The 22,551-nt window shown below is 51.0% G+C and overlaps 1 protein-coding gene across 1 annotated transcript in view; it reads right to left on the bottom strand.

The window, feature by feature from the left end:
• Positions 1-22,551, bottom strand: part of klar (klarsicht) — a 483,791-nt gene that overhangs the window by 1,618 nt on the left and 459,622 nt on the right. Inside the window, exons 22-27 of the mRNA XM_086554727.1 lie at positions 14,884-15,083; positions 8,535-8,686; positions 8,135-8,384; positions 5,815-6,018; positions 5,393-5,502; positions 1-2,981 (exon numbers count right to left, since the gene is read on the bottom strand). The exon at positions 1-2,981 is cut by the window's left edge and continues 1,618 nt beyond it. Coding sequence (XP_086410853.1) covers positions 2,696-2,981; positions 5,393-5,502; positions 5,815-6,018; positions 8,135-8,384; positions 8,535-8,686; positions 14,884-15,083 — 1,202 coding nt within the window. The 3' untranslated portion in view covers positions 1-2,695. The remainder of the gene's footprint in view (positions 2,982-5,392; positions 5,503-5,814; positions 6,019-8,134; positions 8,385-8,534; positions 8,687-14,883; positions 15,084-22,551) is intronic.

Genomic DNA, 22,551 nt, shown 5'->3' with positions numbered 1-22,551 from the left:
CTGGGAGAGAATTTGTTGACTGAACAGTGGCAGCAGCTTCTTTCTCCTGCGCCTTAAACTACTAAGGTACTACAACCCACCCAGTCCTCCGTCCTTTAGTAAACAAATAGGAAAACTCTAATCCATCCAGATATTTTTGAACCATTCAATCAAACAACTCTTACAAATTTTTCGTATAAAATAAATATAAAGTTTAACCCTTTTTGTAGTAAAAAAAATCATCATACACGTACAAAAACAATGCAAACCACTGAATACAGTATAGAAAAAAAAGCCTTTGGCATACATTACTACGTAAAATGTAATCATACACTGTAAAATGAATAGAATAGATTAATTTTCTTAATTAGCACCATAAGAAAATAAAACAAATCTCCCATCCTGTTAAATAAAGGGATATGTTTGAATAGAATAAAATGCAGTGTGAATAAGGCGTGGTAATGTTCGCCGCAGAATAAACCCTGTTGACATGGCTATCCACCCTGTGTGGAGGGCCATGTCTCAAACCCTCTATAAAAATACCTAAAATCCTTTAAATTCTCTGCGTGTCGAACACGCAATGTTCATCCTTCTTAATACTTATCATCCTCACCAAAACTACAATTGCTGGTCGAGAAAAGGGGAAAATGGCAGCTTACACATCTGAGTGTTCAAGATCATCAATTTTCATTAAGGGTCAGTAACAAGCATACTCAATAATCGTTTTGTTGTTGTTAACGTCCATTCCCCTGTAACTCTGCTGAGGCAGTGACCTTAAGGCTACGATGTTTGATGCGCGAGGCGGGATTCTTGCAAATGATTGGGGCCGTCGTCACTCAATCGAATTGCTGCCGTCCGTCCGCAGATCTCTGCCGACGCACCTGCACTTTCTTAGCCTCAACCACGCAGAATCCCGCCCCGCCTATTGTTGTTGTTAGAGCAGGAGCTGAAGATTCGAGCCTACACTAGGGTGTTACATGCCTTACCTTATTTACTTTTTTTTTATTTATCAAAGCTGATTTATATGGTGTTTATTGCCGGGCCCTAAACTGGTGGTATCAGCCTTTACCCACACTGGCAAGGGTATGGATTTCCATTCCCTTGCACCTACTTTCCTCTGCCTGCCCTGCCAGAACGATCCTTGTACCCTGGATGTGTTCTCCTAAAGCTGGGCCTAATGATGACACCCGGAAGACTGGGGCAATAGCATGTCTCACGACTAAAATCCCGACATAGGGAGTGTCTGTGTGCTCTGTGTGCACCTCGAGTCTTGGGTCATCTGCATGCCTCAACAAGGAGCCTAAAGTGGTAGGGCGTCAATGTGCCCTGCATGGGCTATTTCTTCCACTGACCAAGGCTTTAGACTTTGCCACGGGCAGGCGTCAAGTTCTCGTACAGGACAGATGCTGGAACGTTTTAGGGTCACGGCCCATCCCTGGACTATCAGATGACCGTCCGGATAAGGTGTCTGATAAGCGACTGCTCGCGAAGTGTCGAGATCCTCTCTGGCTGTTTGTACAGCATTCTGGGGATTGGTTACTAGGACTCATGACATGCCATTGACCAACCATACTAGGATCATGATAGTAAGAGGTGGGAGTCGGCGGCAGCTCTAGCACAGGGCGTGGTATCAGGCTCCAGCAAAGCAATGTCCGCGGCACTGACCACAAGGGTCGCCTGGCGGCATCCATGCAATGCCTGCGCCTCCGTGTCTCCTGGCGAAGCACTTCCGGCCTTCTCCCAAAGGAGCCTCGGCTATCCGCAGGCCGCAGATGAATCCGTGATGGTTCCCGCAGTGCCGGGATGCCTGGCTTGTCACAGTACTGGAGGGAGGTGGCACCAACATGGCACGACCCAAGGTCATGCGAGCGCCCTGGCACACACCTCCCGAGGGCGGCCGACCGAAAGGGCCGGCCGCCCTTGCGACCAAACCCGTCGAGGGTTGTGGTCAGACCTATATAGCAAACACCATTCGAAGAATTTTCAATATACATTTTCAATCACCCTAAATCATTATATATATATTTTCAACCTTTTCTAAAATAACTTTACAGGGCCTAGTTAAAAATATTCACACTGCTTTAATTAGAATTACAACCCAGAATTCCTGGGTACACATACATATATATATATAGATGTATCTATATCTCAAACACACATTGTATCACCCTACCTAGACATTTAGTGTCACGCTTGTCCTTGCACCCACAACTCTCATCCTTAGAGACATGACACTTCTCTTCCATCCACACACATTACCAGTATATATATTAAGTGTATACAAAAATATTTGACATGACGTAGTGACGGGCTTGTGGGCGTGTGTGAGTGAGGGTTGGGGCGCGGCCGCTCCCTCCTGGGCGGGCGGGCGGGCGGCGCGGGCGGGGGCTTGCGTCACACCCCGAGCAGTAAGTCCCGTCAGAGCCTGCAGGACCTCGAAGGGTATGCAGGGTCACAGCCATTTACACCTGCCTCGCTCATTCACCCGGCCCTCTCTCTCGCTCGGCCCGTCGGGACGCCGTGTGCGCCCTCGCACACACGCTTCCCGAGCGGGCTACGTACGTAGCGGGGGATGAGGGGGTCGACCGACCAGGGCATCTGCACTATGCCTTCATATGTACACCAGGCCATGGTATGTACATCGTGGCAGGGGTTATGTACACCTGACGTACAGGACAGGTCAAAGACAACAAATGTACAGGGGCGGCTGAGTCCCTCAGACGGGCGGGGGGCCGTGCACGTAGCGCAGCTGCGGGCTCAGGGACAGGTTGAGGGTGTTCACGTGGTCGCAGCAGTTGGGCTCCAGCAGACACGCCACGCAGAACAGCAGCAGGAGAGCGGCCTGGAACGGCAGCGCCGCCCGCACTACTCTCCACATCCACCCACGGCGCCCACTACTCACACTACGCCCACATCCATCACGCCCACTCAAGGCACAGTGACCTCGGCGCTCCAGGCGGCCTGTCCGGGTACCCTTCGTGTCCTTGGTCCAGCTGCGTCTCCTGGAAAGGGAAATCATGGCTCAGAAGCTTCCTCATTGACCACATACGCTGCCAGTCATCAGATGAATACATTAAGTGCTATACGTTAAATTGTTTTATTCTAAGGATTGCAAACTGCTTATTAACCCATTTAATATGAATTTGTTTTCCATTTCTAATCTCGCCGTGCAATCTTAAATATCTATTTTCCTCCATAATCACCCGTTCTACTGCCTTTCCTACATCATTATTACATTCTCTCTCTCTCTCTCTCTCTCTCTCTCACACACACACACACACACACACACACACACACACACACACACACACACACACACACACACACACACACACACACACACACACACACACACACACACACACACACACACACACACACACACACACACACACACACACGACCGCCGCGGCCGCGCCAGGGGAGGAAGGGAGATACCAGGGGCTTTGCCATCCCGCCCGCTATTTATTGCCTCTAATGTACCACAAGCAAATCCATTTTCCGCCGATTGGTCTATACATGATAAAACCGAATCATTGATCTGTAATGACCTCCGAAAAAGGTGCGGGAACCGCGTCCGCCAATCAGCGGCCGCCGCCCACGTCGAGCCCCGCCCCCTTCCCATGACCCGGCCAATCATGGTTCGTTTCACTTGTCACCTTCTGTTTCGCATTACGGCTGGGAAATCCCGGGATAATACGAGATGCCGGTGTGGAGATAATGCACAATCGCTCGCACGTCTCTCGGATTGGCGGCGTCGGGGGCGATGGCGAACCGGCCCGGCCCGATACACGTACCCGCCGGCGATCGAGCCCTCCCCCCCTCCCCGCCCTCACCCTCCCCACCGCCGCGTTTTCTCCCTTTTTTTTTGTTCTTTACATACAAACAATGCGGTCTTCGCAATCCATTCGATCCTCTTAATAGGCGAGCGACGACGACGGGCACACAGGAGTTTACTGAAGGAGACTTATTTACGGCCCCGCGCACTCGGTCTTGCCTCTTCCTTTTTATCTGGCTTTTCACTTGACCCTCTCGTCTTCGGATGTGAGAGGGAAAGAGAGAAGGAGGGAGGGAGAGGGAAAGAGAGAAGGAGGGAGGGAGAGGGAAAGAGAGAAGGAGGGAGGGAGAGGGAAAGAGAGAAGGAGGGAGGGAGAGGGAAAGAGAGAAGGAGGGAGGGAGAGGGAAAGAGAGAAGGAGGGAGGGAGAGGGAAAGAGAGAAGGAGGGAGGGAGAGGGAAAGAGAAGAGAGAAGGAGGGAGGGAGAGGGAAAGAGAGGAGGGAGGGAGAGGGCAAGAGAGAAGGAGGGAGGGAGAGGGAAAGAGAGAAGGAGGGAGGGAGAGGGAAAGAGAGAAGGAGGGAGGGAGAGAAGGAAGGAAGGAGAAAGAAAGGAGGGAGGGAGAGAGAAAGAGAGAGAGAAGGAGGGAGGGAGAAAGAGAGAGAGAAGGAGGGAGGGAGAAAGAGAGAGAGAAGGAGGGAAGGAGAAAGAGAGAGAGAAGGAGGGAGGGAGAAAGAGAGAGAGAAGGAGGGAGGGAGAAAAAGAGAGAGAAGCAGGGAGGGAGAAATAGAGAGAGAAGGAGGGAAGGAGGGAGGGAGAAATAGAGAGAAGAGGAGGGAAGGAGGGAGGAAGAAATAGAGAGAGAAGGAGGGAGGGAGAAATAGAGAGAGAAGGAGGGAAGGAGGGAGGGAGAAATAGAGAAGGAGGGAAGGAGGGAGGGAGAAAGAGAGAGAAGGAGGGAAGGAGGGAGGGAGGGAGAAAAAAATAGAGAGAGAAGGAGGGAAGGAAGGAGGGAGAAAGAGAGGGAGGGAGGGAGGGAGGGAGAGAGAGACGTCAAAAAAAAAAAAAAAAAAAAAAAAAAAAAAAAACGAAAAGACAAACGAAGAAGAAGACGAAGTATCTCTCGACTGGTCTTAAGAAGGGTCGTGACTGCGCTATTATCCTGGCGTCGTGTACTCCCCCTTCGCTGCTTACCATAATACACCGCAAACTCGCCGTGTGCATCTAAGGCCTCCTATTCATCTCCCTCGCTAACATGGAGGCTACTGCATTCCTCCGCTGCGCTTTGGTTAGGCCCTTCCTTCCCCTGGCTCATGCTTCAAGGCTACCACATGTCCGCGAGACTTCTTGAGATCCCTTGCATTCCACTTAACATACTTTACTTTTCGCTCCCGGGTTAGGTTTCTCCCTTTACCTTCTGCCTTCTCGATATCCTTTTTTTGACAGCTATCGTTATCATTATGAAAAAAAAAAAAACAGCTAACAATGTAATTCTTAAAAATATTAATTCTATACATACTCCTGAGACCATAAGTAAATCTACACCTTTCTAAGCGTTCCCCGTCTCCTCCCCATCTTTCAGGCACCACTTCCTTCCATTCCTTTAAACGATTCCGAACTTCCTCGCATCCTTTCTTACCTTAGCTGCGGGGACGTCTTGGCCTGGTCGAGGCTCTCCGCGGACCGAACCACCAGCTCTCGGCAGTGCTTCTGTAGGTCCTTCAGCTCCGACTCTGCGCTGGACAAGGTCTGCAAGGAACAGGGGGGGCTTTATCATCGAGTCTTTTGCGTTTTACAGATGACAGCTGATCAACATAGCTTGGTAACATTGCATCCCGAAACACCTATCCCTCCCCCGATCAAAATGCAGCCATGCATTAATCTTTAGTCTCTTTCTTCCATAATTAAATTTCATACATAAAAAAAAATAAAAAAAAAATGATAGATCGTCCATACAACTACATCGTTAATTCTACACACGGAAACAAAAGTGATGGATCCGCCTTGCACGTGGCCTGAAGTCCTTGCAATCCGCCTCTGCAATCTACTCCGAAGACTCACCTTCGTGATGGCCACCCACGCCTGCGAGCTGGGGTGCAGGGACGCCTCCAGGTCCCTCGCCAGCCTCCTCAGGTGAGCCAGACGCCGCTCGCGCTCGCTCAGCTCCTCGGAGGAACACGACTCGTACCCGGAGGTGCCGGAGTCGCTCAGGCACTCGTCCCCGGAGGCTCCCAGGGACGTCGTCGAGCCCTGGATGTCCACGCCCTGCGGAGGAAGGAGGAGAGGGTCAGTATCGAAGGGGGTAGGAACACTGGAAAAAGCTGAGAATATACTGTACACTGATCTACACTGTAAAGCAATGAAGTTCATAGTGTCGAAAAACGCACCTTACGTTAAAAGAAAAAAGCTAAGGCTTGAAAACCATCCCCGATCATGAGATACAGAGAACGGCGATAATAGGTCTCCAAGGAAGGCTCAACAGGGAATGATAATAGGCCTAGGGGCTCCGAGGCCTCCTACAGGCTGAAGGATGGGCTGTATGGACAGACGCCGCCTCCACAGACTCACAATGACCTGCTTGCGTGAAGGCGTAATGGTCAGACAAGACGCGCAAATGGCTGGTCATCAGTGGGTACCGGGGCCTCTCTTCGTCACGCCCACGCCACCCCCACGCCCGCACGCCGCCCCTGCCTCTAGTAATGGCCCCCGCATAAATAACGACGGAAAAGGTTTATTATCCTCGCTCGCCCTCCCTCCCTCCCTCCCTCCCTCCCTACTCCTGCGTTGGCCTTTCGTTCCTGACCTGTGAATGAGTCTATTACCTGTAATGCCCGCCACATCACTTCACATCTTCATAAAGAAAAGGAGTCTTCTGGCCGCGGACTTTCAACAACCTTTCATTTTCTAACAACTTCTCGTCTTTTTTCTCTCACTCGCACTACGCCGTAGTTTCTCGTTCTCTCACTCACTCGCTCGCTCAATTATCTATCTGTCTTTCCCTCTTTCTTGTTGTCTTTCCCGACGACCGAAAAAAAAACACACAAAGCAGATAAGCCAATAAAAAAACGACCCTTACATTTACCCTCTGAGCAAGGCAAGGCGAGGCCCAGACTAGTCTTATCGCAATACAAGGGGCGACAATTATCGGTTGCGGCAGGGGAGAGGGGGCTGGGGTGGCAGGGGGAAATGGGGTTGGGAGTCCTTTGACAAGGGGGCAGGTGCACGGAGGGATTACGAAAGAGATCCTGTCTGTCTCCGTGGCTTTAATGAGGGCTGTCAACGCGGCAATAACTCTCCCATCGTGTTTAAATGGGGGTGGTAAAGGGGGAGCATCATCGAATCTCCCTCTTTACCTTCCTAATTATGGACAGATAAATTGCGGGTGTGTGACACACACACACACACACACACACACACACACACACACACACACACACACACACACACACACACACACACACACACACACACACACACACACACACACACACACACACACACACTTTCCCGGTCGTATTTTTCCCTCGATGACACCTCCCAATTTGTTGATTAATGTGGCCGTCAGTAGCAGTTGAGAGAAAGCTCTCTCCTATTTAAATAAGATTGAGGAGGGCGCAGGACCCCCCGGCCGGAGTGATTCTGGAGGGAGGTGAAGGATGGGGCCTGGGGAGATGAGGCATAAGGGATAAGGGATAAGGGGGGCGGCAGAGGGATTCAGAGATAAGAGAGAAGGGAGAAGGCATAGTGATTAAGGGGTAAGGGAAGGACATAAGGCATAAGGCTTAAGGGGCAAGGGGAAGGCATAGGTCTTAAGGGGTAAGAGAGAAGGGAGATGACATAGGGATTAAGGGATAGGGGATTTATGGATTAAGGGAGGCATAGGGCATAATGGATAAGGGAGAAGGCCTGAAGGCAAAGGGGAGCAGGATCTGGGCGAGTTCGGCCCTTTTTTGTCTTTGCATTCCGGAGATTTCAGACATATCTTCGACGTAAATATGTTCCATGCAGGATATGTGGGACCAAGAAAAAATGGCGAGAATGGAAAGTGGATGGCATTTCAAAGATGAAATAGAAGAAGTAGAAGATGAAGAAAAAGAAAAAGAAAAAGAAAAATGTATGGCAGACGGCATACCGATGAGCTGTCACAATGGGCCCGGTCGTTCCGCCATCACATCGAACAAACCTAAATTGCGTTTGATCGCCCACCTCCCCATCCCTCTTCGACGCACACCGCCACAAATGCAAAGAGAGTGGGAGTGAGCACCATCAGAGAGTAGGGTCGGGCACCCTCTTCAAGTCCCTTTGATGAACCACAACAAAGCAAATTCCCGAAAGGCCAAGTCAGCCGGCGCGGGCGAGTGTCCCGGGGCTGTCGTCGTACCTGTGTCCTGGTGTGCTGGAGGGTGAGTCTCTTCCCGGGCTGGGACTTGCGGCGGTCGTTCAGGAGTCTCTCCACATCTTGCATGGAAGCGGTGGCGGTGTCGGTGAGGGAGCCCGTCTGGATGGCGGCGTCCAGGACCTTGAGCGTATCGCAGTCCTTGCGAAGAGCCCGTCGCAGCTCCTCCGCCTGCGTCTCCCACAGTCTCCACGTGGCCTCCACTCCTTCCAGCCGCGACAGCTCGCTGCTGGCTCTGAGGGACGGACGGGAATGAATTATCAATCTACTATGCTCTTCCAATGATAGGAAACAAACTAGAATCAGTATTGAAGGCATACACGATTTTTAAAAACTCAAGACGCGACACTGAACGAGTTCCAATGAACATCAAAAAAGCACTCACCGTTTGTGCGCCTCGTCCCACAGTCGGTAGAGATCCGCCACCTCGTCCTTGAGGTGCGCCAGGGAGTAGCCGGTCTCCGTCATGAACCTGTGAACCGCGAGGTTGACGCTCGACACCTCACCCTTCCTCGTCATCACTTCCTGCTGGAGGTCCTGTAGAGGAAACACATCTCGTATAAGGAAATAGTTCTGTGAATAAGAGGAACTGGAAAGAAACGGAGAGGGAGAGGGAGAGAAAGAAACTGAGAGGAAGGGGGGAGGGAGGGAGAGAGAAAAAAAAATATATATATATACAAACAAACCAACACATGTTACGACATACCTATACCTATTGCATATACACCCCAATCAATATTCCTGCTATCTAGTATAAAGCTACCAACGCGTATCCAAAGCATACCAGATGGTACGCCACCTCACCCCCTCCCTCCTACGCGTCGGGCATTGTTGCGAGGCCCCGGGAATACCGTCACGCCCACAGCGTCACACGAACTCGAAGGAGCGATGCGGCCGATATTCTAAACACCGCTGGCGGCTTGTTTGGGCTGAATGCTTCATGCAAGGAAGGAGAGCGATCGTCCTCTCTGACCCGCCCCTTTTTGTGGTGTTGTTGGAAATACAGTGTATCATAGTAGAGGATCTCAACCCTTTGACAACACCTTCACTCTCCATACGCCTGTATCTTGCTGCCTTCCAGGAGGCCTACCGGTTATCAACTCGGCCCACCGGCCTTATCACATCCCCTCCCCTCCCTCCGCTACGCCTATAAATCCCGAGGCAGACGTGGGGCCGTGCGGAGATAGTCATCGGAGGAAGACCCCTTGGCAGGATGTCGCGCTCACGTCTCAATGGGCCTCTTGGCACCGAGAAGGCTCCGGGCCCTGCTGTTGCACTACGGCCCTAGCGTGCATCCCCCCCTCACTAAGTGGCATTACGCACGGGGTGTTGGTGGGAGAGAACCGCACCCTCATTGCATTCCCATAGAGGTGGTCATGACGGGGGTTGGTGCCCCCCACAGAGCATCGTTACACTCGACTGGTCACCAACTGCCGTTCACCCCCTCCCCGCCCCTCCTTTCTCCCGGGCCCTTTCGCCAAGACGAAATCAAATTAAAGATAGATGCATCCACTGAAAATAATCCTCAGGTACGCATAAAAACACTCAGACTCTGGCGCGATTGCCAATAACTCCCTCCCTTCCCCCGCCTTATCCTTACTCTTATTACATCTAATGTCAATACTAGACGGAAATGCAGATCTGCACACGCACTCACACGCGAGGCCAGGTAAAGTGACCTCCTGACCCAGTACATGCATAAATAAGAGTGTAAGAGCGAGTGAACCTTAGTTACAGGTTGCCTTAACAGGTAATTAGCGAGTTCGATGAGCATACTAACAGGGTCCGGAGAGCACGCGGTCGAGAGGGATCTGCCGAGGCTTTCGCCGAGACTATTTATCGGTCTGTCGTGACAACCCGATCTTCGAGACTCACGTGATGCATGTTATAGGCTACTAACGCTCTCCTACTACTCTGCACTTGAATCTACGACGACAATCATTTAGTCTCCGACCGTCTCGACCCGGCCACGCCCCGAGCCATAGCAAGGCGCCGCCGCCAGCAGTCGCAGCATGGAGACAGGCGCTCGCTCGGCCGCAGCTGTCGCGGCAATGACGCAACACTTGGGATGCCTCGCTGCTTCATCCATCTCAAGAATGCGCAGACCGGTGACAGGTGTGGAGCATGGCTGCGACTTTCAAGGACGAGGTCAACGCGAGGATAAAAGGCCGGGCGAGAGAGGGAATAGGGAGAGCTAGATGAAGGGAGTGAGCAGGAGGATAGAAGAGAAAAGGGACGGAAGGATAGCTGGGCTGCGGCACCAGCGGGGGTCGAGGTGGTCAATCAACCGGAACGTGAAAATTATCATCTCAGCACGATGTTGTAGACACTCACCCCGCCTCCCTCCGCCCCTCCCTCTGCCGTCGCACCACGCCTCCCGGTGACCCCCCCCCCTTCCTCCCCCTCCCGCGAGGACCTGTGACGAGCCCAAGATACTACCTGCCTCCCAACAGCCTCCTCTCCAGAGATGCCCAAGTGAAGCCTCGGGAAGACGGACGGAAGAATCAGTAGTCATATATTATATATATATATATATATATATATATATATATATATATATATATATTATATATATATATATAATATATATATATACACACACATACACACACACACACACACACACAAGCGAGAGAGGAGAGACAAAGAGAGAGAAGAGAGATAGAGAGAGAAAGAAGATAGAGAGAGAGAGAGAGAGAGAGAGAGAGAGAGAGAGAGAGAGAGAGAGAGAGGAGAGAGAGAGAGATGAGAGAGAGAGAGAGAAGAGAGAGGAGAGAGAGAGAGAGAGAGAGAGAGAGAGGAGAGAGAGGGAGAGAGAGAGAGAGAGAGAGAGAGAGAGAGAGAGGAGAAAGAGAGAGGAGAGAGAGAGAGAGAGAGTAGAGAGAGAGAGAGAGAGAGAGAGAGAGAGAGAGAGAGAGAGAGAGAGAGAGAGAGAGAGAGAGAGAGAGAGAGAGAGAGAGGGGGGGGGGGGGGACAAAGAGAGAGAGAGAGAGAGAGAGAGAGAGAGAGAGGCAGATAGAGAGAGAGAGAGAGAGAGAGAGACAGATAGAGAGAGAGAGAGAGTGAGACACACAGAAAGAGAGAAAGGGGGGGGGGGGATTGGCGGAGCATATAAAAATCAAATACTTTCCTGGCTTCGACAGTGAAAAAAAGAGGAAAGCCGATTCGGACAAGATCACTGTAGACGGAGGAGTGTTGGAGTGGTCGCAGGAGGGCGGGTGGGCGGGTGGGTGGGTGAGTAGTGGGCGGTACGCGTGCTTTGAGCCATTATCTGAACATGCTCCCCCGTTGCGCACCTCCCTACCCCTAACCCCCCAACCCCCACCCACTACAGCTTCCCAATCCCCAAGTCAAATATTCACTTAACAAAATAATATTCCAGGAACCTCGACATGGCTCCCACACGCCCATCTATGTTCCTCTCACCCCTTCCCCTTCCCCTTCCCCTCTAAACCTACCCACTACCACCCCGTTCCACCATGTTGGCAGAGGGTCATGCAAATCTCATACAAACACCTCATGGCCGTCTTCTAAATCCCGTTTCTATTTCTCCCTGTCACGGAATTCGATGACGCTCAACAAAGACTAAGAATCAGTGCCAAAAAACCGATCCTCTGCATGGCGTCACGAGCGGCAGTTTTTGGCATCGTGAGCAGGGCATTGGGGAGGACCACGTGAACTCCTTGGTTTGGGAAGCCAAGGGGCGTGGGCGTGGGCGCGGTGAACGGGTGTTATGACCGAGGAAAACCCCAGAGGGAGGAGCGATGTAAGGGGGAAGGGGAAGGGGAAGGGGAGGGGGTAAAAGGGGAGGTTGATATCAAATGTGAACAAAGTGGAAAGGAAGAGAGGGAAGAGGGCGTCCAGAGGAGGAGCAGGCGAAGGAGGCTGAGGAAGGGCCGATTGCGCCGGCCGGCCGAGGGAAGGGCGAGTGAGGAAGGGTGGTGTAAATCTGACATCGTTACTGCGACAAGGTCCCCCGCGGAGGGCCCGGCCCCGCTCAGCTGTGGGCCCCGACAAATAAATTAGACACGTCTATTTCTGCCCCCTACCCCCACCCGCCCTCCCTTGCCCCATCCTGGCCCTGGGAATAATCCTACGAACTCTCTACAGCACACCCCGTTCTAGCGCATATTTTAAAACACATTTCAGAAGAACTCCTCGTACGGTTTCCATACTTCCGTTCCCCTCTCCCTCTCTCTCACAAACATTCTACTTACAATAAAAATAACTTTCTCGGCGCAGCTAAGGCCTTTCAATCAACACGAATATCGTAAATAATTTAACCTACTGTTCTGCGTGAGGGAAGATACTCATCACAACCTACCTAAGCGCGACCTCCGCATGCCACCGCTTCCCTCAGCGCGCCAGCCGCCCGCGTGCGCTCCTCACCCTGGCCAGGCAATGCAAGCACTCGCTCGCCGGGCGCGCCAAGGGCAGTCGGGGAACACAACCTTCCAGTCTGGACATGAAGAACATGTCCGACCTGCTCTAGTGACCTGGCTGGGCGTGTGTGCACGGACCAGGTAAACAACCCCCCCCCTCTCTCCCCCAAGCACAGCTTTCCCGGTGCCTACAAGCATGTTCTGCCCCCCCCCCCCTCTCCCTCAAGCACAGCTTTCCCGGTGCCTACAAGCATGTGCTGCCCCCCCCCCCTCCCATCTTTCCCCGAGGCCCTGGACGGGCGCCAAGCCAAACCAGCGACGCGACGCCAAAGCGCGGATGCGGACTTAGCGGATCGTGGCAGCGCCGAAGGAGGAAGGGCAAGGCTCGCGAAAGACGTCAAGGAACTTCGAAAGAGGAAGTCATGGTCTGAGGGAATACATTCATCGCTCTGTGTAATCTATCTTTCTAGACTTGTATCAGGATACACGGCACGAGATCATCTTACAAGCGCACACGAATGCAAATGCAACAGCGTAACGTCAGAATTTAACCTTAAGTCTCATAGATTTCTTCATCAATGAAAATCATTACCAACACACATATACATATATAGTCTATACATTTCATATGTGTATATGTATGTATGGAAGCAGTAATAAAGAATATGAAGATGTATACTATATGCATGCACTGCCTCTGTGTGTGTGTGTGTGTTTGTCTATTTATATACATATAAATATACATATATACACATACACATACATATGTCCATTCTTACATTCACAATTATACCTATATCACTATTGTAGTCTACAGCAAAGGCCGTATGTCTCGGGGAAAAGTCTACGGGTGTTAACCACCATTATGTAAGAGAAAAATAAAATAGTTTGCAGGAATTGCGGCTGTGTCCAATTAAAGAAAAGAAAATGCATTATAAAAAAAAGTGACGTTTGTGACGCTGTCTGCATGACTTCCCTTTCCAGATGACTGATGGATAGAGGGGGAGAGAGAGGGAGAGGAAGAGGGAGAGAAGGGGGGAGGGAGAGAAGGGGGGAGGGAGAGAAGGGGGGAGAGGGGGAGAGGGGGAGAGGGGAGAGGGGAGAGAGGGGGAGAGGGGGAGAGAGAGAGAGAGAGAGAGAGAGAGAGAGAGAGAGAGAGAGAGAGAGAGAGAGAGAGAGAGAGAGAGAGAGAGAGAGAGAGAGAGAGAGAGAGGAACAACTTACAATACAACCACAAGATCCCCACCCCTGATTTCACAGGACGCGAGTTACAAGGACAATCCTTCAGGAAAACAGATTGTCTAACATCCTGAAGACAATACACACAAGACGATTTTTTTTTTTTTTTTTTTTTTTTATGACGGAGATTATGGTGCTTGGTGAAATGAGGAGAATAAGGGATCTAAGAACCATGTCCATTGCGACCAAAACTAGCTTGTATGTTTCTAGTAAAGAAATATAACGCCCCATATAAACGATCTATTTTATAGCTGAGCACCACCCTACCAATCAAGACACGAAAATGAAAATCGAGTCGCACCGGAGCCAAAGCCGCTGATGCAACCCGGCCATTTTCCAGGCCACAAAGCTTGAAATTGGCGGCGCACCAAGAGGTAAAACAAGATAATTCGGGGCTGTCAACACCAATAGCAGAGCGCGCGCGTGGGACGTCACTCCTTTCGCTACCAATCAGGGCCCGCCACATCATGCCCGACAACAAGGCTCTCGCGCCTAAATAGCTAATTGGACACTGAGAAAATTTGGTGTTTTTCTTCCCAGCTGCTGTGTTCATCTTGGCTTTCCGGAGTGAGTGGAAGTGCAACGCGTGTTGGCTTCTCTTATTGAAGAAGTCGAGTCGGTATTTTGTATTTTGCTCAAGGCTTGCATCACGGAACTATCCCCAAAATTAATGAGATATTGACGGTGTAATCAACTCCAGTTCAGGAACATAGTAAATAAAATTAAAATAAAAAGCAATAATTTAAAAAAAAACAATGCATTAACCCTCCCCCCCTCCTTCCTGAAGCACTGCAAGATCACATTGCAACCCCTACCTAACAAGCACGTGTTCCTGCACCTCCAGGCTAACACGGGATTAAACTTTTGAGAAAAATACAGAGCGTGTCATGTGCGCCTTCCATTGCGCCGAGGTAAACTGTCTTTCTTCTCATTCCTTCTTTCAAGTTTATTTAATCTTTATTGTTTTCGTGTGAGAATAACAACTACTTTCTCACCCTGTCCTAAAAAAATCTCTTGATTTCCTAATCATAACCATACATATTGCAAGCCTCCTCCACTAAAGGAATACCCCCTTATGTATAGTTCATAGAATGCCGAAACTCGCGTACTCACCTTGAGCTCCTGCAGTTTGTCGCTGAGCTGATGGTGGGTCTCGAGGTCCTTCACCTGTGTGGTGTCGTTGGCCCGCTCGATCAGAGACTCCAGCACGACGCGCAGGGACTTCACCTGACGCTGCAGTTCTCGCACCTGTCCGCTCTGCCGCTGCCGTTCCACGGCTTGGGCCTGAAGCACCTCCCATCTCTGCACGATACCTGCAAAAAGGATAACGTTCTCATTAGCACACTTCAAGTGGGTTCCGATCCAGGTCATCCGCGGTTAAGATTTTGAAAAGCTTTCATGCACAAATAAATCATTAATTAAAATACACTGATGCACTAATCATATTTCACACGGTTATGCATAAATCACTTTATTGTCCACCACAATACTTCTTATCACGCAGATCAATCAAAAACACAGAAGAAAGGGAGTTAGGAGAACTGAGTGTAATTGTTTTAGTTTACCCTAACGTAGCTACCACAATCAAAGAGAACGTGTAAGACTGTTGAGGATAGAAAACGTGGCATTCTCTGGAAAGGGGAGGACTTTACTAAACGCAGGCTCGCGGTAAACTTACGGCACAGTAAAGGATAAAATTTCCTCCTCGAGTGGTCACTTTCATAGCCTTCATCTATCCCCCTTGTACGATTATATGGGGGCATCTTTACTTTTTCCAAGGACTGTTTTTTTACACATCCATCTTTACTATGGAACTGCTGTGAACTAAACACACGCATGCTCATTTCAATAACTTGCCGTAGCACAAACCCTTTACAATATGTATACCACACATACACCTCATCTCCATGGCTCCAGATATGTAGAACATCCACCATTATAATCTTGCTTTCTTCCCCAGGCACTGCTCAACGTCACTTCAACCACCGCCAAGAGGTACTTGCGCCAGAGACCGAAAATGCGTCCATCCACACCACCGTAGTCCGATCTCGAGTTCCCAACAACGGCTCTGCTGCGGACCGAAATGCCGGTACCTTCGCGTGGGCAATCGATTCCCCTGGCGCTGGAGTCCGCTTTATCGCACAAAGCTTCTTTCCCTAAGCTAAAAGGAATGGTATTCGCTTCCTCGGGCTTTCGGTGCACGAGGCAGGCACCTTGCTTGAGGCGAGGTGAAATAATTTCGTGGTTCTTGATCGGGTGGAATAATTGAGAGAACCTCGTGTACTGGGTGTCCGCTCACGAACACGTGGCGGGTTGGGAATAGTCCCGAATAGAGGGAGGACGCACGTGCTACAGCCAAGCCATGCCTCTCCCCTCCCTCCCCTCCCTCTCCTCCCCATCTGGTAAAATCGATCCTATCGATTGTTTTCTCGGAGCCTCACTTAGTGTCTCAGGTCAGAATACTTCTCTCCTTTTCTTGCTTCCAGATTGGGATTACATATGGCGTGAGTGGGTTCGTATGTAAACGTAAGCGTATTAGTTGTAACAATATATTCCTAGATTAAACGACGAGATACGACAAGATAACCTAACACGACAACAAAGAAATCGTGGGCTATGCTATTCTACGGTTCAACTAACAAAAAAAATAAAAAAATTCCACATATTGATCACCCCGAATGCACAAAACTCCCGACAAGAGAACGCAGTCAACCCCTCCCTAACTGACGTCACGCGAGCGCTTATACCCGTGACCTACCGATCTCCCGAGTTCCCTCCCCCCATCTTCATACTCTCCCCTCTCTTCTTCTCTAAGAACGTCACTCACAATGATGATGGTATTCCTTAGACTAAAACCAACCCACCTACTCGCCCACCCACCCATCCCCCCACCCACCCACCCTCCCTCCCTCCCTCTTTTCCGTCAACCCCCCCCCCAACCCCCTACCTATCATCCATCCCTTTCCCCCACATTCCCTTAACAAATACAGCAACTGATTCTAACCCCCGTAAACGCACGTAAGTACCCACATACAAGAACTCAATTGCCGTTTCTTTCGGTCCTGTGGTGCTATTACAGTGCGCCGGCGACCTTGAAGAAACATCCTGTCTCCTTCCCGATCATGCCCCCCCCCCCCTCCAATCTGCCCCTCACGATGCCTTACAACCATGAAGGAAGGACAACCACAGCACCAACTCCTTCCCCCTTCGCCCCCTCCATCGGCACGACGCAATGTTTCCACGACACTGCAGGAGAGACGACTGGTTCAGATCCAAACAAGTAGCACTACCCTCCCCCTCACCCCTACCTCTCCCCCTCCCAGCTTAGCTTTCCCAGAAGTGTCATGAGGAATTAGAAACCTTCCGGCTCATGACCTGGTGTCGGGGCACTTTTCCGTACCTTCGCGAGTGAAAACCGGATCGCGCAAAGGGAGGTGAATCTGCGTTCGCTCGGCGAGCACTGCTGCTCACTTTCACCCGCAAAGCAGACTCTTAAAAGAAGTGGAAGTAGAAGTGGAAGTGGAGGAGGAGGAAGGATGGTAGGGAGGGAGAGGATGGGGAGTGAGGGAGACTAATGGAAGGGACCCGAGAGGCGGAAAGCAAGGAGTGTACAAGGTATCATGGGGAAAGGAAAGAAGACAAAGAAGGGAGAGAAAAAAAATAGACGAGAAGAAATAGGTGGCAAGCAAATTGCGCATTTACAGACGATGAGATATCAAGAGATACGAAGAAGAAGAAGAAGCAAAAAGCGGATGCGTCGGGAATGCCACCTGCATCCCCCGCGGCCCCGACCACGACAGCCTTCCCCCGGGGGCACCCAGTACCACCCACGCCCTTTCCCATCACACTCACTGCGGCCCGAAGAGAAATCTCAAACTAACCATATGGCTAATCCGTTATAGGCCTATAAGAAGTTCTCACCGGAAAGAAGACTCTCAACTCAATTCTTTTCTTCCTCCTCATCTACTCTACATGGTTCCTCCCTCTCACGACCTCCCTCCCTCCCTTCTCCCTCCAGGTCACTACAGGTCGCTCCTCTCTGCACCTGAAACACGAGACCCGCGAGCTCGCCACGAGACATCGACCTGCCCCTGCGACCTGCCCCTGCCGCCGTGTCACAGCGACCACCTGTCATTCCTCCCTCGCAGCCACATTGATTGTCAGGTGTCCGGTGATCATGTTTTGTCCTTGTTGTTGTTCTTGGCATTGCTATTGGTTTCTGTGCTGGTGTGTTTGCATGTCAATGCTAGTAGTTCGTGGTCAAGTGACGTCAAGGTTCGTGTTATGTTTATGCCAGTGTTGTGTATACTATTGATATTGTTAGTAGTTGCTTTCGTACTGCTGTGGTGACGCCGTGACCGCAAGGGTGTCCATTTCCCTTGTCATACCTCTTCACGCTGGCTTTCAGTTATATTACTTCTTGTTTTCACTTCTCGTCTTGGCTGTTTTTTGTGACCTTTTACTTTCATCTTCATTTCAAATCATTTCATAAAAGTCCAACTACAATCCTAAGATGACATGAAAAAAACATGAAAAACAGGGTGATCCACAAGCTTGGCCTCCCCCTAAACAGTCCACGCACGTGGCACAAGGGTTAGGAGGGGAAGGGAGGGGAGGGGAGGGAGAGAGGGGGAGGGGCGGGTGAGCATACACGTGCCAGGCACTCGATCCAGCTTTCTCCAATTCTAATCGTTAGAGCACATACTCCGCTTGTACACATCGGCGTAGCCAACAACCAACGCAGTAAATATAACCAAACCTTGAGAGAGAAAAGGGCTGGGGAGAAGAAAGGGGAGGGGAGGGGTGGGGGGTGAGTACCATGTTAACAAAGTTCCTTCCTATAAATGCGGTATGTAGAAAAAAATAGGCCTTGCGTGCCTTGCTCTTCACGCCTCGCCTCCTGACCTATATCCCACTCCCCACGGATAGGTCACACACAATGACTCGGTTGCATGTTGAACCCATTCTCCCCCCTCGCTGAAAGAAGGGGAGACAATCCACCCGGACTTCAGCTCTTGTGTTGCCAAGTGGACAAGCCAAGGGGGGACGGGGGGAGGGGGATATAAGGCTCAAGCCATGGCCGTCCGATCTTAAACACTTTTTTGCACACCGGAGCACACACATATCCCCATGAATGACGCATTCTACTCTCCTCGCTTTAAGTACTAACCCCCACCCCCCACCCCACCACCACCATCACCACCCATTATGTACACTGGGAAGCGGTCTGTGCACTATTGGAACCCCTGCTACCCCCCACCCCCCTTCGCCACCAACGCCTCTGAAACAAGGAAGGTTGCAGCGTAGTATTCCTTAAGAATTCCCATCCTGTGGCGTAACCTCCTCCTCGCCTCCCACACCTACGTCTCTGGCACAACCATCTTCCTCCCACACAGCTCCCACACCCCAGCCTCTTGCAACACTGCATCATCCTCTAAAGACGGCTTTCTGTTAATGAGAAATGCGATCAAGTACGTGGACATTTCGCAGACACGGACGGGAGATTCGCACGGTAATAGCGAGTGTTTCGTTCGTTTCTTCACTGCACTGCACACGGAAGCTCCTGGAGAGTGACACTGGGGAGAGATCACTTCAGCGACACACCGCGATCACATGTCAAATGCCACTGGTGGTGTCATCTTCTCGATCAGTAATATCACTAATACTGCATGTCATTACAGGCGTAACCATCATACACAGCGCTTCTGCAAACATATAATCAGGTCATTTTCGGTTTGTCATCTAACCGAAGGCATAATGGAATCGAATTGTGTCTCGATCTCAAAGATATCGATTCCGAGTACCATTGCACAGTGCGAAAGTATCTCTGGGTTTCGAGGCACCAGCGGAGGCGAGCAGGTCCGCGCGAGGACCGTCCAGGAGTGGCACTGCCCGGGGCCCGTGAGTGCCACCCATCACCCCCGCGACCGGGCCTCCCTCTCCTCCCCAATGGCTGCAACCTGCACGCCGCCGCCAGGTCATTGACATTTCTTCTTGCCGTAGGGGCGTATGGGGGCAGGGGAGGAGGGGAGGGGAGGAGGGAGGGGAGAAGGGGAGGGGAGGATGGGGGGCAACTAAACGGAGTAGTAATAAATCCACAATACAACCATCCCCCTTCTTTGCATGACCTTTAGCTATGAAAGAGCGTGTATTCATGCTCAAGCACAGTGAAGTCCGGGCAGTGCAATGCTCTATGCAATACGCAGTCAGGGGAGGCAGCAGTTGCGGTGTCACCCTAACTAGATAATCGCATGATAATGGCCAATTCGCCTGGGTTGCACTGCCACCTTCGACCGCATTTTATCTTTGATTAGAGAAAGCTCTTCGTAGTCTACGTTCCATATCAGTTACTACAAATCAGCTGACAAAAGATGTTCGTATTGCGGCACTGACACATTCCACCGTTGATATGTTAGTATCCACGGGAGTAGTCGCGAGAGGAGGCTCTTGGAGGCAGGAAGCCATTCTGCACTTGCGAGGAAGAACACTTTGGGAAGCATATGTGCGCAGAATATTTCAACAGTGTCGTGTGTACGCCTAAACCAATATTTTTCTTCTGCAAGCCGTACAACGTCTTGTCGGAAGGGCTAATATGTACACCCCTATAGATCACATATACATTTCATCCCATTAGTTTGTCCGAGGACTGACTCATCACATTTCCGGAAGCCTCACTGCTACCCCTTTATGTGAATCCCCTACACGACACTCATACACAGAAACCACATATATATCTACACTCGAACTAGCGTTACTTCACACACGCTCGCTCACTCCGCCGCTGCCCCCTATACTGGCGTCGCTCTGTGTTGAGAGAAATCTTACAACGCCCATTCCGATAACCACACCCCCGTCTTGCCATATCTTTCCCTTCTTGTTTCGTTTCATCCACTGCTTTTTGCCGAGGTGATCTGTGATGCGTCACTCATATTAGATCTTTCCTTCTTGCCACATTCTATTTCCACTATTCACTTTCTCTCGTGAGCGACACCGAATAGAACGTGAAACGCCCCCCCCCCCCATAACCCAGGGTCATAAAATAATAACACAAGAACTTTTCCGACCCGCGGTTTTGCCATTAACGTCACGGCTGGAGCGACGTCAACACCATTATTGTAACACCCGGTAGCCCCTCGCTCCTCCCTCTCCCTCCCCCTCCCACACAGTCAACAACAAACAAGGGGACACCAACACCAGTGCCGAGGCAGCTCATACTACAGCACGTCTTCTGCCAGCACGGCGGAGTGAATGAATAATGGGGGAGAACAAAGCCGCAGGCGAGGGAAGTGTACTACTGGGGTGGAGGGAGCAGCTGAGGGGGAGGGGAAGAGGGGGGGGGGCGGAGTGAGAGTGATGTGTCGGAAAGGAACGGAAGCTTATTATGTAGGATGATCTACCTAGTGGCCCCCTGTTTGTTCTTAAGACGTGCCTCCACTTGAATAACCCTTCAAGAAACCGGAACAATCGCGTGGGATTGGCCACGCCCCCCTAACCTTGACTGCTCATGAACGGGAACGTCAACACAAACATATTCAAAACTCGAAAAACGCTGAATGAAACACGGGCAACTTACAGTAAAAGTAACCCTTATGTAAAATTCCCGCATTCCTCTTAGCCCCCATTGGCCTATCGTGACTGCGATGACGAGGCCTCGGGACATTACGTAAAACTGTAACAAAAGCCTCGTCACAGAGTCACGTTCTGACGCCCCCCCCCCACACACTCTTTCCCTCTATTGATGTCCTCTTCTTTGGCGACTTACTATCCAATATTTATCTGTTCCCGTATCCCTTGCTTCTGCTACTAATCGATCATAAAGTCCGTTCATTCTTCGCATATTTGTGTGTACGTGTGCGTGTGTGAGTGCTGTGCGACAGTGTGCGTGGTGTGTGTGTGTGTGTGTGTGTGTGTGTGTGTGTGTGTGTGTGTGTGTGTGTGTGTGTGTGTGTGTGTGTGTGTGTGTGTGTGCGTGTGCGTGTGCGTGTGCGTGTGCGTGTGCGTGTGCGTGTGCGTGTGCGTGTGCGTGTGCGTGTGCGTGTGCGTGTGCGTGTGCGTGTGCGTGTGCGTGTGCGTGTGTGCGTGTTGCGTGAGCGTGTCTCTGCGCGCTCGTATATCTGTGTGTGTTTACACATGTTAGAGAGCCAGTGGAAAGTGCAGCGGAGATTTGCGGGTAATGCCTCAAGTGTTCATGTGAGCCCCGTTAAACCATACAGTCTGCCTCAACATAGCGACTTGAAATACGCTAGAACTTCAAGAATTTGCCCCCTTTCTTTCCCTGCATTACCCGGGAGCTGGCGATGGTCGGACGCGTGCCAAGTCGAACACTGACCGTTTCTCAAGGAATGCTCTTACCATCGTGGGAGAGAGGGGGAGAGAGAGAGAAAGGTAGGGAGGGAGAGGGAGAGGGAGAGGGAGAGGGAGAGGGAGAGGGAGAGGGAGAGGGAGAGGGAGAGGGAGAGGGAGAGGGAGAGGGAGGAGGAGAGGGAGAGGGAGAGGGAGAGGGAGAGAGAGAGAGAGAGAGAGAGAGAGAGAGAGGGAGAGAGAGAGAGAGAGAGAGAGGGGGGGGGGGGGGAGGGAAAGAGGGAGAGAAGCTTTCTACTTTCCCCTTTCCCTAACTCATCTACGACTTACAACTGCCCTCAAGTTTCCCAACGTGAAGAATCTCTCTTCCCCCCCTCTCTCTCTCTCCTCCCCCCCCTCTCTCTCTCTCTCTCTCTCTCTCTCTCTCTCTCTCTCTCTCTCTCTCTCTCTCTCTCTCTCTCTCTCTCTCTCTCTCTCTCT

Source organism: Penaeus japonicus, unplaced genomic scaffold (genome assembly GCF_977035675.1).
Source record: "Penaeus japonicus unplaced genomic scaffold, GWHDUDI00000001_assembly GWHDUDI00000030, whole genome shotgun sequence".
Taxonomy (NCBI): Eukaryota; Metazoa; Arthropoda; class Malacostraca; order Decapoda; family Penaeidae; genus Penaeus; species Penaeus japonicus.
The sequence above is the reverse complement of the archived record's forward strand: the minus strand, read 5'-3'. Positions and strand labels throughout refer to the sequence as shown.